Source organism: Mirounga angustirostris, unplaced genomic scaffold (genome assembly GCF_029215605.1).
Source record: "Mirounga angustirostris isolate CCGP_5_RB_7025 unplaced genomic scaffold, mMirAng1.0.hap1 SCAF_14, whole genome shotgun sequence".
Classification (NCBI taxonomy): Eukaryota; Metazoa; Chordata; class Mammalia; order Carnivora; family Phocidae; genus Mirounga; species Mirounga angustirostris.
In genome coordinates, this window is record NW_026991722.1 from 23257460 (window position 1) to 23275857 (window position 18398).

The 18398-nt window shown below is 37.5% G+C and overlaps 1 protein-coding gene across 7 annotated transcripts in view; it reads right to left on the reverse strand.

Annotated features, from left to right (window-relative positions):
• Positions 1-459: 459 nt before the first annotated feature.
• SMAD4 (SMAD family member 4) overlaps positions 460-18398 on the reverse strand; it is a 70200-nt gene continuing 52261 nt past the window's right edge. For 4 of the 7 annotated variants that reach the window (XM_064577587.1, XM_064577586.1, XM_045886693.3 and 1 more), the window contains exons 11-12: positions 8503-8641; positions 460-6997 (exon numbers count right to left, since the gene is read on the reverse strand). In XM_064577587.1, coding sequence (XP_064433657.1) covers positions 6786-6997; positions 8503-8641 — 351 coding nt within the window. In that variant the 3' untranslated portion in view covers positions 460-6785. Of the gene's footprint in view, positions 6998-7861; positions 8030-8502; positions 8642-10108; positions 17644-18398 lie in introns of those variants that run through there. The other 3 variants (XR_010407154.1, XM_064577589.1, XM_064577591.1) reach the window with 3 other exon arrangements.

An 18398-nucleotide genomic window follows, 5' to 3' on the forward strand; every position in this document is an offset into this window, starting at 1 on the left:
TCACCTTACGGTGTCTCATCCCCCCTACCTTGAATCCCAATTCAGAGAAGAGGGAGCTAGAAAGCTAATAGCTTTCCTTAATTCTTAGATGGGCAATGGCAGGGTCTCCAATTTTCAATGTCTGTCTCTCCTTAAGCATCTTGGTTTTCATAATCCCTTAGCATCCACCTCCTCTCCACCCTGTCTCCTTTTAGAAATGAGAAAAGAAAGGGGACTGTTCTTTCATGGTCATATCTGAAATGTTGTATGTTCCATTTCAGTGGTCACAAAGCTGTGAAGGAAACTGTTGTCTTCAAGTTTGAGAATTCTCTGATTAGGAACTCTTTCCAGATTCAAGACATCCACAAGCTTAAGAAAAAGAATGAGCACATAATGATTTAATTGGCTTTCTCTTTTAATCAAAAACATACTTTGTTACAGAGTTCTCAGGAAAGGTTCAACTATTTTTTAGCCACAGACTTCAACCAGGCAAAAGTATACAGAAAGCCACAAAGGAACTACCGGAGCTTTAGCTGACCAGTTTTCCCAAAAGCAGAAGCTAAGTGTGGCTCTTCTCTGGGTTTTGGCATAGCTACATTACTCTGATTTCAGGGGAGGAGACAGAGTTGGGAAATACCACCACCAAATCGGTCCCCAACCCCCAGTCACTTCCTCCAGATGGTTCTGCAGCCCACCAGAGGTTTGCATCATCTACAAGCATTCATGCTGTTCCCTTAAGTCACATGTCCAAGGCATTGGCCAGAACCCCATACTTGAAGGAAGTTTCTCGACTCCCTGTTTATAGCCTTTTAACAATCCAAGCCCATGAGTCCTTCTATCAATGACAAGCAGCCATGGCAACAGCAGTTGGTTTCATTGCTTCCTCTCCAGCTAGCACAGAGCTGGCCTCTACCAGGACTCCCCAACCACCCCACCCTTCACCCACTCCCAAGGAAGGCTCCCAAGGTCCTTGAAAAAATGACGTTCATTAATTATACTTATCCAAGAATAGGCTGGAAAAGTACTCTGAAAGAACACGCCACCCAAAAGTCTTCTAATCAAAATGGACCTAAAAAAAGCCAAGAATAAAGGGAATGATCATCCACTGGTATTGTTTTCTTCTATTGTATGAACCATTTTAACTGATGTGATTCAGAGGAATTTCCCTGTTTTGAACATAAAAGAGTTAAGAAACCAAAGACCAGAAGTAATGACCTCTAATATCATTAGGCATTTACAGTAAGTTTTCATTTTAGTCGAGAAAAAATATTACCAGCACACAGCACTTAAGAGGATGGTGTCAAAACACATACCAACCCAAAAGATGGAATGCCATGACTCAAAAAAAGTCTTAAGAAACCTTTAATAGAGATGATGGGAAAATAAAATGAAGGTTTTTCCCCTCCTCTCAGGTTTTTTGTTTGTTTGTTTGTTTTTAAGTATTTATTGCAGCCCCCAAGGTGGTGCTAGGCCTTTGGTTAAATTTAAGTCTCAAGGACGTATTATGTAACTTCTTGTCCATAGGAGAATAGTAATAAAATATCAAGCCTAATCTCATTTGAATAACGTGGAAATAAGTAAAAAGCCCCCTCAAACAGCAGAGCAAAAGTAAGGAAGAAATCAAAACCTGCTGCAAGGTAGGCAAGGTCACTTAAATTTCAGAGCTGGAAGGACACATCTAATCCAACTCCCTCATTTTACAGATGAGGCAACTGAGGCCCAGAGAAGGTAAATTACCTGCCCAAGGTCACACATCAGATTAGTGGCAGAGTGCAAGCCAAAGCATACCTGGTGCCAGACCAGAGCCACTAGTTTCAGGTTGAACAAGAACACGGGCTCTGAGAGCTACTGAGAAAACTATCCACATCAACAGAGAGAAATGATTGTCTTTACCTCGGTCCTTCCTATGAGAGAGAGAGAAAGGAAGGGGAGGGAGGGAGGGAGGGAGGGAGGAAGGAAGGAAGGAAGGAAGGAAGGGAGGGAGGGAGGGAGGGAGGGAGGGAGGAAGGAAGGAAGGAAGGAAGGATGGATTGCGGTTCATTCATTCATTCAAGTCTGATGTTAAAATCCCTGAAAACATGAGCAATTACTTTAGCTATTCCTTGGGACAGGATATCAGACCCTCAATTCTCATAAAGGCACCTATAGGTCAAAAATATCTGTAGAGGAGGAAAGCCAGAAGATAGGGCTTAAATGGGGATACCCAAACCAACAAAAATAACCTTCCCAAGTTTATTTTTTGTTGTTGTTCGGTTTTTTTGCTGGTATCTTCTAGGCAACGGTACTGCTCTGACTAATGATGCTAATTTGGTGAGTCTTGTGACCCCAGTTTTTGTATGAGCAGCATGGAGGTGGAAGCAACAAAACTTTTCAAAATCTTTCAAAGGGGGAAAATGTGAATATGACCCACTTCTTCCAACCTCAATTACCTGGAACTCCGCAAAGAATCAGGAAACATTCTAAGCAAACTGATATCAGACACCACAGCACTGAAGGCCTTTTCAATACTTTACAGGAAAGTTTCTCGGGACTTGTCCCAGTTTCTCCTTGTGTTTTAAAGGTAGTTCTAATAAGTCTAGTTACCTGGCTTTATTGCCCAAGCAGTTGGAAAAATGAATCAGAAAGGAAAGAAGAAACTCCTAAGGGGAGGTACACATGAAGTGGTCAGAAGGGGAGAATACTGGAGGGTATGTGTGTAAAAAAAAAGTAAACATTCAAACCATATGAGTCTATGACCATTTAGTTTATCAAGGCAAAACCTTAGCAGCCCCGGACATCTACAAAGACAGCTAGGGACAAAAGAAATATGCCTAGTATGTTCTTGGATATACATATTAAATAACTCCATCAAAAAAAAATGGCTAAAAAAGGTTTACTGCTTAAATAAGGATAACGCAGAAAATTCCATTCCACAGTGACAGCAGGTAAACAAGAGAAACAGCCTAGCAGCACTGGGACAGGTACTAGGGACAAGACCGAGCCGAGGATGCTTCTATGAATGCGACCACTAACCTTATACATCCTTCCTGATGTACCTTAGGAGAAATTACCTAGTTGTCAGAAAAACAAAAAAAAAGGAAAGGCTTGCACAAAAGATTCTCACAGCCTATCTTCTATAATCTTTGCAAAGAATTTAGGCAACTATTTACAGATAGCTATCTGCAACAAGATGAGGTCTGCCTTTAGAAAGAAAAAAAAAAAAAGCATTTCCTTCTCTCTAACCCCTTCTCACAGTTACTGTAAAGATCAAGTGAAATGGTGTAATAAAGAGCTTTGAAAACTGAAAAGAAAGCAAGCATTTCTTCATGTTACTGTTGTCTGCTAGTCTTAGCTCAGCCCCATCTACTAAAAGTTGTTAGGTGATTTTACAGGTAATTGCTTTCATATACTCATTTACCTCAGTAACCTAAAATTCATCATCTTCCCAATCTGCTATCATTAAATAAAATGCCAGTAAAACAACTTAATGATGAAGGGAGCAAACTATAGAAAACTATCAACAGAAAGGATTCTGCCCTACTCAGAATAAACTGCTTCTTCCAAAAAGCTCTAAAAAAGATCTGAACTAATCTAATTTTGCATAATAGCTAGTAACTATTGACCAGTTACCACCAAACCAGGAATAGAAATATTTCACCTCCAGAGATGCGTAAGGAGCACCACGGGAAAATGTGAAATTTCCCTTCTCCAGATGGGCATAGTCAAAAAGATAACTGCAATAAACTTTTAAAGTAAGATGTCTACCATCTGGAAGACAGAGCATTTTATTTTGCCCTCAAAATTTCTATTACAAATATCCCCCTTTACACCACACCCTTTTCCACAAAAATGAATTTTTAACTTTGAAATACAATACAGCTAATATGTCTTCAGTTTACTTGGATAATTTGAGTATGATAATCCTTAAGCTAACCACCCAGCCTGTAAACCTACGGTGATTACAGGAGGAATGGGATAGGAGACCTATTTAGTGGGTAGGTTCATACAAATGAGCCGTGCTTCTAGAAAAACAAGGTTATATATGGCAGTGATTTATCATCATTATCTTTGTATACCAGGGGTAGCATATTATAAAAAATGAGATAGGCTATATCCCATAAAACAACCTACTCCCTGGAAAATAAAGGCAACACCATTAAGGATTCCCTTTGATAACGCACTGAAAGGCACTGGACCAAAGTGGAATGGCCTCATACTGGATTATAAAGGTACTTGGTTCAACTCTCACTCAGCTTTCAATGAAATTCAACGTTTTGAGATATGAAATAGCTAGAGAAAATCTACCCAAAACCATATCCTCATAATAATCAGATTCTGAGAACTGCGGAAACTATCCTACCCTAAAGTAGCCATAAAATTTTAAACCTCGTGATTCTTGAGTCTTACTCATCAAAGATGACTACCTCTAAGAAATGGAAATACTGTTTAACAACTAAGCTCCTCAGAAATAACTGACATTAACATACTAGGTGTGTTCTCAAAAGCACGTGACTGAACCTAGGTACAAATACAAAGCAATTAACAACTACAAGTACTCCGACATACTGGTAGTAATGTTATGGCTCTTAGCAGAAAGAAACCAAGACAGGTGGCTTGGCTTCAAAGACAGACTTCTCAGCAAATATTTTCCACATACTTTCCCCAGATGATTAAACACGAAAACCTTCCTTAAAGGAGAAAAGGAGGCAACGGATGATGTCATAGCATGCTAATGATCCTAATCAAATAATCTGAATTTTTTAAATCTCTCCCTTCACTCCTATTCTTCATTAGCAGTAAAATAGATCTAAAGTCAGCAATTTCTAGAGAATGAAGATTTTTTTTTAAAAAAATCTGCCAATAAAACTTAAATCACCAAACATTTATAGATTAAAATTAGGTCTTTAACAAAAGTATCTGTAAGTACTCAAGAGTTCAAATGAGCCAGCAGAGAAATTATTTTAAAACAAAAGACATGTAGCTCAGATCAAGATCTATGTTTACATCACAGCAATAAGCAAACTCAGTGGCTTCCAGAATGGTCTTACGAAGACGTTCTGAGCAAGGACAAAGACGACTTACCCATTTAAGTCAATAGAAGGATGACTATTATGCATAGTGTTTCTCAAATCTCAAACTTGTAACACACCTTAAAGAATCTTATTACACTTATGAAGGCCCTCCAAGCAAAAAGTAAAAGGATCTGAAAGATAACCCTTGGTTTTATTTCACACTATTTATCCTGTAGACAACCTATTTATCTTGTAGACAATCAGGCCTATTTTGCTACAGTAAAATAAAAGCTGGAAAAAAAGCAAACAACAACAACAACAACAATCAACTCTACACTGGATACATAATGTCCACGGGGAAGTCCTGGCAGAGTGTGAGGGAAACCAAAGCTGCCGGATAGTATGGGCTGCTGCCTGTCATTTAGAAGGTGTCTTGCTTCTGAGGTTGAACTCAAAAGTGCAAAAGAAAACAAAACTTTTTTAAAAATCAAACCTAGAATTCAACTTTGTATGTTGAGATTCGGTTTTATTTATGCTACTAGCTAAGTAAAAAGCATACATATTGTGTCTGTGGTACAGTCAATACATTTGCAACTTTTCTACGTAAATTCTCTATACAAAGTCACTGCCAACTGATATGATCTTTGATGGCAAAGGGCTTAGAATAACCAAAAGGTATAAAAAAGTTTGCAGTCTTGCCCCAAGATACAAAAACTGAATTTTAAACAATGTCATAACATACATGATTTAAACAGTATACGAAAAAAAAGTCACACATCAAATCAAGTACAAAAATACCCAAACTACCTATTATGAACTGTAATGTTTCCATTATTCTGCACAGTATTCAACATAGAATTTAGCAGTTTCCAAAATACTCACTTAGTTTAAGCATTGCCACCTTTGTAGAACAGTGAGATACTAAGTGGAGTGACACTGCTTTTAGTGTTTTTAAAAATACAAAACCTTTCCTTATGAATTCATGAAGGAAAGAAATTCCTCTTCTAGGCTTCTTAGTGACCAACCTTGTGCCTAGAAATATAGAATACATCTACTGTATAACAGGGCAAAAGAATATTTCTTGATAAATAGTTATCCAACAGGGATAACAAATGTAATTTTAAATGGTATTTCTTTGTGGGGTAATTGTAAGGAATTCTCAATATACACACAGATTAGTGTTTTGCCTTGGCAAAAATAAAATTGAAGTTGCAAGACCATCTGAATTGAAATCATCTTCACTAGTTTAACTTGCAAAAAAATATTTTGGATAAAAGGTTATAATACATTAACTATCTTATTTTTTAAACACAGAGTGAAGTTGCTCTTGGTAAAATTAACTCACCCACATGGCACAATATTTGGAGTAAAGTATGTTCAACAATAACAACTCGCACACAAAATAACATAGGTGAATTAACTTTGAGAACTTCTCTCCTTTAAAATCAGCAATATTGAATTTATTCTGTAGAATAACACATGTATCAATGTTCTGCATATAAAAGTCTCTAAGACATTTTAAAGGGCTAAATTTTCCAGCACTGGAATGATTCCTTCATACATAACTGGTGAGGATTTAATGTGTTTTTCCTGATCTTCAAGCTCTGAGCCATGCCTGAAAAGTTCTAAGTAGGAAAAAAAAAATTGTTTTAATCCAGTTTCTGTCTGCTAGGAGCAAGGCAGCAAACACACTTTTCAACCCTTTATGAAAAGATAAAGCAGAACAAAAGTGAAATATATCTTCAGATTATAAACAGGATTGTATTTCATAGTCCACCATCCTGACAATGTTAAGGGCCCCGACAGTGAAAGACCTCAGTCTAAAGGCTGTGGGTCAGCAATAGGCATGGTGTGAAGCACTTCATCTAAGAGCTGGAGGGCCCGGTGTAAGTGAATCTCGATCCAGCAAGGCGTTTCTTTGATGCTCTGTCTCGGGTAATCCGGTCCCCAGCCTTTCACGAAACTCATCCTGAGTATGCACAAGCGACGGAGGTCATCAACGCCAATGCCGGCAGCCGCTGACAAACCTAACAGAGAGGATTTGGAAGACGTCAGAGGGACAGGCTGGTATCTTCCAACCTCCCTACACCTTATTAACAAAGTGACCAGCTTTATTTACTTCATGCTCCCCAGCATATAACTTCTCTGTCAAAGTGCCAAGAAGTACGTGTAGATCTACACTTTCGGACCGAAAACTTTTGGTTAAGACAATTCACATTCCACATGAGTCTTCTAGCTATCAGCAATTATAAAGTAAGTTACCACAATCCGCCAACACCCCACCTATGTTTCTCTTTAGAAGGAGAGGTGAAGGGTAAAAAAAAACAACTTGTTTTTAAGAGGTAGCACATGTCCACAGGTTGGTTCTAAGAACCGTACTGTCTGTCTGAACAGCCTCGTTCAAAGTAAGACCTGACTAACAGTGAGACAGTTAATAGTCCTGGTTCCACTAAGAATTCTTGGATGACCCAAAGGATGTCTGTCTCTCAATTTCACAGTGTCACAGAGACACTGTGCAATTACTCAATGGGGGCAGTAGTTAAGAATGAGAAATTTAATAACAGTTCTGGATTCTTTAGCAAAAACATGTTTATAACATCAAAACTAGCGAATTAATGGTTTAGATGCTCAAATTTTTTTAAAAAGTCAAATTCTCTAAATTAAAAAGTCAAATTCTCTAGATGAGTATGTCTTATCTACCTCTACACTGTAAACTCCTGAACATAAATCACAAAGGAGATTCTGCAGCTAATTTTCCAGTCAGAACATACAGTCATCTAGTCAATCTCCACTCATCAATATCACAGTGCATCTAGTGGGAGGAGTCTGCATGTGCTGTAGAGAAACCTGCAGGGCCACTGCAGTTTTCTTAGCCAGTGTGATTTGCTTACCACACTGAAGAGGTTAAGAACAGGGGTTGAATGAATCACTAGTTATGCCTTCAGACGTGGAAGATGGGTGCCACGTGTTTCCATCATAAAAGTCTATAGTCAGGAGTTTAACTCTGCAGTAAAAAATTCCCCATCAGTGTGAAACCTGGCACACAGTTCAATTTTACCCTAAAATTAAAAAAAAGTCTACAAGTTATCAAAATACCACCCTCACTTAGTTTTCTCTCCATGCTTAGCATACTTAAGAAAAACTTGGAGAGGTACCTAATTCTGAAATTGAAATATGCTTTCCTTCTAGAATAAAGCCAAGCACGTCAGTGATTACAACCCACCCTTGCTGGTGAGGCAAGAATTAAAAGCATCAACAAAAAAAACAGGAGATTGATCAATATAATCTAACAATAACCCCCTTTCTCCTTTATCCCATATTCCCTTTTTGATACAAAAAGAATGAAAACAGGGTCCTAGACAAAGGGCAACTATTACAGAACAGTTTTTTAAAGTTCAAAAATGTCATTAGCCCAGTAAAAAAAAAAAAAGTTTAGTTTTCTATTACTGCTTAAAGTAACTAATCAACTGAGTGAATCAAGATAAAATGCCAACTATTACACTTTACAACAAAAAGCCAAACGCATACTTACTGATGGCTGGAGCTATTCCACCTACTGATCCGGGGCCGGGGATGTTTCCAGCCACGGCTGCTGCCTGAGCAGCGGCGGCAGCCTGCGCCGTGGCCGCCTGCTGCTGCATCTGACGGTGACACTGACGCAAGTCAAAGACCTTGAAACAAACAGTGGAAGTTCAAGGCTAGGAGTCCATCAGAAATGATGCCCCCACACATCAAAAACCAATGCACATTTGAAACTCACAGCTCCATGTAGCTCTAAGAAAATTATTAATTTAAAAATCTAAGTTTTTATGTAGATTCTACCTAGTGGTTAGAGAAGGGGACTGGAGCTCAGCAGGAGGCACATTTCACTATCAGGAGAGTTCTGGGTGCCACACGCCTCTACCGCCTTTATCTAGTTCAGTGTGGTCAGTCATTGTCCCCGTGAAAAACCCCCACCCTTTCATAACCGAATTGCTGAGAGTGCTCTTTAGGCTGCATTGATGGTCTTGGTCACATGCCAACTTCTTTATCATTCTAGCTATTTGGAGGACTGTAATAAATGGCACTGTCACTATTTAAGAAAGCATCTATATTTTTTAGAGATGTATACTTTAGTACATAGAAGCAAAATAACATGATTATCTAGGGCTTGTTTTAAAATACTTAAATAGGGGCGCCTGGGTGGCTCAGGCGGTTAAATGTCCAACTCTTGGTTTCTGCTCAGGTCATGATCTCAGGGTCCTGAGATCAAGCCCTGCGTTGGGCTCCGTGCTCAGCGTGGAGCTGCCTGTCCCTCTCCCTCTGCTCCTCCCCAGACCCACACCCTGGCTCTCTCTCCAATCTCTCTCATAAATAAGTAAAAAAAATTTTTTTAAATACTTAAGAAATAAAGAAAAAAGGACAGATCAAACAAATATAAAATCTTAACAACTACTGAATCTCAGTGATGGGTGTACAGGATTTCATTAAACTAGTTTCTCTACTTTTCTGTATGTTGAAAAATGCTCATAATTTAACAAAGTTTAGCTTTGGATCATATCACTAATATCTACTAATTACATGGGCTAAGTTTCTTAACCTCTCTGGAGCCTCAATTTTCTTATCTATAAAATGGGAATGCTAAGCATACATGCTTTTTCACAGAGTTGTGGCAAACTTAGCATAATATACAGTAAGCTGTCAATAAATGTTAACCTAATATTTTGGTTTTGGCCTCCCCTGAACCATTTACCTTTCAGGACAAGTTAAGACAGTTTGTAATTTCAGGATTGTTTACCAGCCACACCAAGGGCTGGTATACTGAGGAAGGGATTGCAACTTTTATCCTTATCCTCATGAAAGTACTGACATGCTCTTTAAGTAAGCAACAAGTTATGAATGATAAATCATATCATCTTTTTTCTAGGAAAAAAACAACCTCCTAAAATAATGTATTTGCTTGTATTTGCTTTTTTAAATAGCACTGAAAGGGGTTTCTGGGTGGCATAGTTAAGTGTCTAACTCTTGCTTTCGGCTTAGGTTGTGATCTTGGGGTCGTGAGATGGAGCCCTGTGTCAGGCTCTGCGCTCACTGGGGAGTCTGCTTGAAATTCTCTCTCTCCCTCTGCCTCTCACACTCATGCTCTCTCTCTGTGTGTGTCTCAAATAAATAAATAAATAAATAAATAAATAAATAAATAAATAACTATTTTTTAAAAAGCACTTTGAAAGACTAACAAGCAGAGTGGTCATCTACAGAAGCCGTAGGAAAGGAAACAAGGTCAGAGTAGAAACAGGCTACTCCATATAAACTTTTTATATTATTTTAACTTCTGAACCATGTGACTATATTCCTTATTCAGAGAGTACATTAAATTTTTAAAAATCCTCTTAGTATGCACAAAACCCAGTATGAGCAAGCGTAATTATCCTTGACCAAAAAAAAAAAAAAATCAAAGAATGCATAACATACTTTATCAGATAAACAAGATTTGGAACCCAAACCACTGATTTTCAGATGCCTTAAAAAAGAAATTCTGATTGTCTTTAATCATGATATTTGGTATTAAGAAGTAAGAACACAGAACTATCCTCTCTAAATTGCAAATTATATTCCTATTTACTTATTTCTCTATTCAACGCTGATCTTCTGGCATCAATGAAGGACAAAACTTAAGACTATTTCATTCTCTGAAGAGGAATGAATTTGTCAAATATATAGGTATTACCCAAACAAATTATAGTTCTAAAAGACTGCAGGATAGAAAGCATGAGAGTCAGGTCTGAAAATCAGAAATCTCACAATGCCCAGAACAGGAACCACTATTTTTTCAAGATTTCCCAGGAGTCCATTAGATTCTGAACTTTTCCGCTGGGCTATGACCTTTCAGAAGGCATTACCCAGCATAGCACAAAGCAGGAACTCAGATATTTGAAAAGCCAAACAGTTCTACAACCACTTTTTTTTAAAAGAAGGAATTAATAAACTTTCTATTTTAGAGCAGTTTTAGGTTCATGCTAAAACTGAGCAGAAAGTAAAGAGCGTTCTCTGTCCCCACTCAAGAACAACATCCCCTGGCACAGTGATACATTTGTTCTAATCGATGAACCCACACAGACATATCATCACCCAAGGTCATAGTTTACATTAGGTTTTACTCTTGATTTTATATATATATCCAACACTGTAGTACCATAGAGAGTAGTGTCAATGCCCTAAAAATCCTCTGTGCTCTGCTTATTCATCCTTCCCTCCTTGCTTATCCCTGGAAACCACTGATATTATTGTCTTCATAGTTTTGCCTTTCCCAGAATGTCATGTAGTTGAAATCATACAGTATGTAGTCTTTTCAGATTGGCTTCTTTCACTTAGTGATATGCATATAAGTGTCTTGTATGTCTTTTCATGGTTTGGTAGCTCATCTTCTTGGTGCTGAACAATATTCCATCATGTGGATGCCTATAGTTTATTTACCCATTCACCTACCGAAGAACATCCTGGTTGTTTACAAGTTTTGGTAATTATTGGCGATTAAAGCTGCTATAAAACATCCCTGTGCAGGTTTCTGTGTGGATGTTAAGTTTTTCAATTTATTTGGGTAAATACCAAGGAGTGATTGTTGGATGATATGGTAAGAGTATGTTTAACTATGTGAGAACTACCAACTGTCTTCCAAAGTGGCTGTACCATTATGCATTCCCACCAACAATAAATGCAACTTCCTGTTGCTCCACACCTTGCCAGCATTTGGGCTGTCAGTGTTAGACTGGCCATTCTACTTGGTATATAATGGTATGTCATTGTTTTAATTTGCAATTCTCTAACAACATATGATGTCCAACATCTTTTCATATGCTTACATGCTATCTGTATTATCTTCTTCAGTGAGGTATCTCTTCAGGTCTTTTGCATTTTTTAAATCAGAATGTCCTCTTATTGCTGAATTTTAAAAGTTTCCTATATTTTAGACAACAATCCTTTATCAGATATGTCTTTTGCAAATATTTTCTCCCAGTCTGTGACTTACGTTGTTTTCTTGACAGCCTCTCACAGTTTTTAATTTTAATGAAGTGCAGCCTATCAACTGTTTCTCATGGATTGTACCCTTGGTATCATACCTAAAGTCACTGCCCCACCCAAGGTCGTCTAGGTTTTCTCCAATGTTCTCTTCCAGGAATTTTGTAGTTTTGTGTTTTACATTTAAGTCTTTACAACCACTTAAAAAAAATTGTTTTAAGCATCACTAACCAACTATGGTACCTATATAATCTTACTACCTGGAAACAGGGAATATAACTTACTTATAAACTCCAAGGTTTCAAATATGTTCTCAACATACTCCCACTCCCCACCATGAATCATTAAAAATAACCAATAGATCTTCACACATAGATTCCTTACAATATGTTGTAAACAATCACAATTTTGAATGTCCTAGCCTAAATCTAGGCTAACGCCAGCCACGCATTATGACAGGTAGCCACAAAAATGAAATTTTATGACTTTTATCTGCAGATGTAGAAATGATTCATTAAGCACCTCAGCAAATCCTTCCACAGTGGATTATTTATGTAATTAAAGCACTCAAACCAGAAAATTTGTAATTACTGGCTATACTGCTAGGTAAAACCTGGGTCGCCTCTCTACTCTATACTATATCTGATCCATTAAACCATAATAGATTTTATCTGTTATACTGGATGGCAAAATGAAGGCTATCATTAAAATGCAATCATCTTCCTTTCAGAATCTGACTGAGTTGTTAGTAAAGACAAAGGAACCAAAGGTTTAAATATCCTTTTGGGCTCAGATCAAAAAGTTAATATTGATTGACTGACTGATTGTTAAAGATTTTATTTATTTATTTGGGGGGGGGGGCAGAAGGAGAGGGACAAGTAGATTCTGCACTGAGCACAAAGCCCAACGTGGGGCTTGATCCCAGGACTCTGGGATCATGACCTGAGCCGAAGGCAGACACTTAACTGACTAAGCCACCCAGGCACTTCCCAAAGTTATTTCTGATCACCACTCTTGACTTAATCAATCACTTTGTTTAAGCATGTTTCCTATGGTTACTCTCATATAAGTTTATTACAAACCTATTACTTAACACAGGTGAGTCTTATAAAGCTCAATGTGAACATCTTCAGGATATTGTCTTTCAACCAGGAGTCAAAATTTTGGCATTTTTCATATATAAGGCTTAATTACAATACTCTCAGTTTAAATCAACACCAAGAACTAGTAACCCAGAAAGAGAAACAGATAACTGTGTTGGTATATTGGGCGTCTGAACATAAGACTGCATTAAGAATTTGCTAAATTACTGGACCTGGAGATAAGAATCACAATACATGGTAATTGAGAATCAATTTAAGCTGGGATTATAATAACCTTCAACCTGGCCTTCCTGTGGTTTAGAAGCATCCCCTAACATATATGTGTTCAAAAACAAACCTGACTCAACTGCATCAGAGAAATGCAAATCAAAAACCAGCACAATGATCGCTTCTCAGCCTTTTGGCTAAGATCAAGTGTAAAAACCAGCACAATGAGGTAACACCTCACACCCACTAGGACGGCTAACATCAAAAAGACAGATAATAACAAGTGTTGATGAGACTGTAGAGATCTAAAACCTTCCCACACTGCTGATCAGAATGTAAAATGGTTAAGCCACTTTGGAAAACAGTTTGGCAATCCCTCAAAATGCTACAGAGTTACCTTATAATCTAGCAATTCCACTCCTAGGTATATCCAAGAGAAATGAAGACATATATTCACATAAAACTTGTACACACTAATGTTCATAGTAGTATTATTCATAGGATAGCCAAAAAGGGGAAACTCTTATCTATCAACTGATGAATGGATAACAAACAAGATGTGGTATATGGAATATTATTCAGCCATAAAAAAGAATGAAGTACAGATATACGCTATGTGGATGAAGCTTGAAAACATTATGCCTAGTGAAAGAAGTCACATAAGACCACACTATATGAATTCATTTACACAAAATCTGCATAGGCAAATCTGTAGAGAGAAAAAGTAGATGAATGGTTGTCTAGTGCTGAGGGAAATGGGGGGGGAGGGTGAGGAATGACAGCTAAAGTGTACACGGTTCCTTCCCAGAGTGATAAAATGCTTGAAAACTGATCATGATGACGGTTGCATAACTGTGAATATATTTTTAAAAACCACTGAATTATACAGTTTAAATGGGTGAATTACGTGGTATATGAATTCTATCTCTGTCTCAATGAAGCTGTTAAAACCCTGACTGCCCAGTAGTAAGCACCACAAACAAAACAGATCTTACTTTTGAAAGCAAAACAGTAAGGCCATTTAGAATTCAAACATTTGCTTCATGTAAAGCTTGTAAAATGCCATTTCATTACATCAGATTTTCATGAACGTCAGAGGATTACGATGTCATGAAAGATGAAGGGAAAAAATCAACATCTTAGAAGAAAAAACCCCCACAATTTAGTTCTAGCTTCTTGGTTTATAAAATAAAAGAATGTGTCTCCAAACCTTGGTTTTCTTTTTAATTAAAAGGAGAAAAATGTGCTTGTGTGTGCATGTTTAGGGGGCTAGGGGGAGGTGTATTCCCAATGTGTGGGCACTCCTTTCAGAGGTTCGTGTTATCTGAATATAATTCACCCCAGTAATATTATCTCTGGTGGAGGGGCGCCTGGGTGGCTCAGTTGGTTAAGCTACTGCCTTCGGCTCAGGTCATGATCCTGGAGTCCCCGGATCGAGTCCCGCATCGGGCTCCCTGCTCAGCAGGGAGTCTGCTTCTCTGTCTCCCACTCCCCCACTCTTGTGCTCTCTCTCTCAAATAAATAAATAAAGTCTATAAAAAAAAAAATATTATCTCTGGTGGGAATATAACAATTTAAACAGCACTATACAAATCCTTTAGTTACTACTGCCTAAAAAATTCACAAATGAAGAAAATGCCAATGGTTAAGACTTAGTGTATACTTACATCTCTTTTTTTCTAGCTAGTAAGATTCTTCTGAACAACAATAATATGCTTGGTAAACAGAAATAATTCTTTTTAAACCTTAAACAGTTATTATGACAAAAATGGGATGTTGTTTTTTACTCCACTAAAATGTCCCAAAAGATAGGGGCGCCCGGGTGGCTCAGATGGTTAAGCATCTGCCTTCGGCTCAGGTCATGATCCCAGGGCCCTGGGATCGAGTCCCACATCGGGCTCCCCGCTGAGCAGGGAGCCCGCTTCTCCCTCTGCCTCTCTCTCTCTCTGTCTCTTATGAATAAATAAATAAAATCTTTAAAAAAAAAAAAGTGTAGGGCGCCTGGGTGGCTCAGTTGGTTAAGCGACTGCCTTCGGCTCAGGTCATGATCCCGGAGTCCCTGGATCAAGTCCCGCATCGGGCTCCCTGCTCGGCAGGGAGTCTGCTTCTCCCTCTGACCCTCCCCCCTCTCATGTACTCGCTCTCTCTCTCAAATAAATAAATAAAATCTTAAAAAAAAAAAAAGTGTAAAAAAAATAAAAATTAAAAAAAATGTCCCAAAAGGTAATTATTGTTCATGGCAAAAGCCTGAGATTACCATAAAAATCTATCCATGACAGTGTTTTATCAAGTGATGATATGTCTCATACCTCAGGGGCTTCTTAAGAGCCATTAGTACCAAAACAGAGATGTTACATTTATTTGAAAATCCTAAAAATTACTTTAATTATACAAGATTCCACATTTTTTTTTAAGATTTTATTTATTTATTCAACAGAGAGAGACACAGCGAGAGAGGGAACACAAGCAGGGGGGAGTGGGAGAAGGAGAAGCAGGCTTCCTGCTGAGCAGGGAGCTCAATGTGGGGCTCGATCGCAGGACCCTGGGATCATGACCTGAGCCGAAGGCAGACACTTAATGACTGAGCCAACCAGGCGCCCCAAGATTCCACATTTTTTAAGCTCAAACGTTTTAAATATGACCCTACATTGAATAAATTCATAACTCCCATCTGACACATAGTATATATAATCAACACTGTAGTTCTTTATCCATTCACTGCAAATTACACAAGGAATCCAGAGATTTCCAAGTCAAGATGGATGAGTAGGTATATATGAACAGCTTTTCTCTCTGCTATGAGCACAAAGGATAGAAGAACTATTACAAGTATATATCCTTGAAGCCAACAGTAAATAAAATTCACATGGAAATACAAAGAACAGTCAATAGCCAAAACAATGCTAAGGACCAAGTTGGAAAACTCACACTTACCAATTTCAAACCTTACCACAAAGCTTCAGTAATCTAGTCAGAGAAGTACTGTCATAAGGAGTCATTCAGATCAATGAAATAGAATTGACAGCACAGAAGTAAAAGTAACGTTTACATTCAAGGTCAACTGAATTTCAACAAAGGTGTCAAGATAATTCATAAGGGAAAGAACAGTTTTCAACAAATGGTTGCCAGGACAACTGGATATTCTCATTCAAAAGAACAAAGCTGGATCCCTTCCTTACACCATACACACAAATTAACTCAAAATGGAGCACAGACCTAAATTAAAGAACTAAAACTATAAAATGCTTAGAAGAAAACATCTGAGTAAATCTTCATGACCTTGGATTAGGCAATGGTTTCTTAGATAAGACACCAAAAGCAAAAGCAACAAAAGAATAGGTAAGTTGGACTACATCAAAATTAAAAATTTTTGTGCAAATCGTATCATCAAGAAAGTGAAATGAAGGACAAGCCAAAGAATGGAAGAAAATATGCACAAATCATGTATCTGATAAGGGACTGATACCCAAAATATATAAAGAACTCTTACAACTCAATAATAAAATGACAAAGAACCCAATTTAAAAATGGGCAAAAGATCTGAATAGATATTTCTCCAGAAAAGATATACAAATGGCCAATAAACACATGAAAAGATGTTCAGTATTATTAGCCATTAGAGCAAATTAAAACCACAATGAGATGCCGCTTCACATCCACTAAGATGGCTAAAATAAAAAAGACAAATAACAACAAGTGTTGATGAGAGTCCAGAGAAACTGAAACTCTCATATATACATTGCTGGTGGAAATGTAAGATGGCATATAGCCACTTGGGAAAACAGTCTTGGCAGTCCATCAAAATGTTCAACACAGAATCAACCTTACGATCCAGCAAATCCACTCCTACATATATATCCAAGAAAAGGAAAACATCTACCTAAAATCCTGTACATGAATGTTCAGAGCAGCATTATTCATAAGAGCCAAAAAGTGGAAATAATCCATGTGTCCATCTACTGATGATGGATAAACAAAATTTACAGTGGAGAGCAGGAACTAAAGACAGGAGGTACTTGGGGTACCAAGACCAAAAAAAAGGTGTAGATGTTAGTAATTCGACTACTTATTGCAATATGGAAAGAGACAATAGCCAGGATCTCTGAGGGCTACAACTGGGTACCTGCCCGTGAATTAAGTGCTGGTAAAATACTTTAACAGCTAATTTGGAAATGCACCTAGGAATAAAATTCTTTCTTGCCCATGGCAGAGATAAGCATCAGAAACCTATTAATAGGAATTAGGCCCTGAGCATACCTGGGGATTGGAACTCAATTTCCTCATGGGACAAAATTCCTCTAACTCCTAAATATAAGAATTGGTTCTGAGATGTGGATCCCAGGGTGCCAGACTAAGGCAAAACTGCCCTATAGGGAGAAGCAATAACAGGGAGGAAAAAAATAAAAAACAAAATGAATTAATTCTCTCAAGACAAATTTGCCAACCAACATAAAATAGATTGTAAAGCATATAAGGAAATCTAACACCACTTAAAAATAACAATAAAGCACAAATAACTAAAATTTCTTGTGGAAAAACTGGAAAATGCAAATGAAGAAAATTCCACCTCACAGAGACAATTCCTGGTAAGACACTGTGTACACAATTCTAGACTTGTAGGTGTATATAAAAAATGAATACAAATATCCTTGATATTATTTCTTTTATAAAAATAAGATCACATTCTACATACTGTTTAATAATCAACACTTCCACATCATAAATATCCTATCAATAAACATATTTTAATATTTTATTGTTCTATTCTATTCCACTGTTCTAACACATCAACACTATAAAGATTCTCTATTGTCAAGACTTTCAACAGGGAATTACTGTTAATTTTGTTAGGTGTAATAAATAGCATTGTGATTATGTCTTTTAGAAATATTCACCAATTAGCGATCCACATTAGAGTATTTTATGAATGAACTAATATAGTGTTTGGAGTTGGCTTTAAATTACTGGAGAAAAAAGTACAGTGATAAACACAATAAAGATTGATAAAATGCTGATGAATGTTAAAGCTGGATGGTGAGTACATGAGGATTTGTTATTTTCTCTGTACTTGAAAAATTTGAAAGTTTCATATTAAAGTAAGATCCCTATATCCTTTAACTGA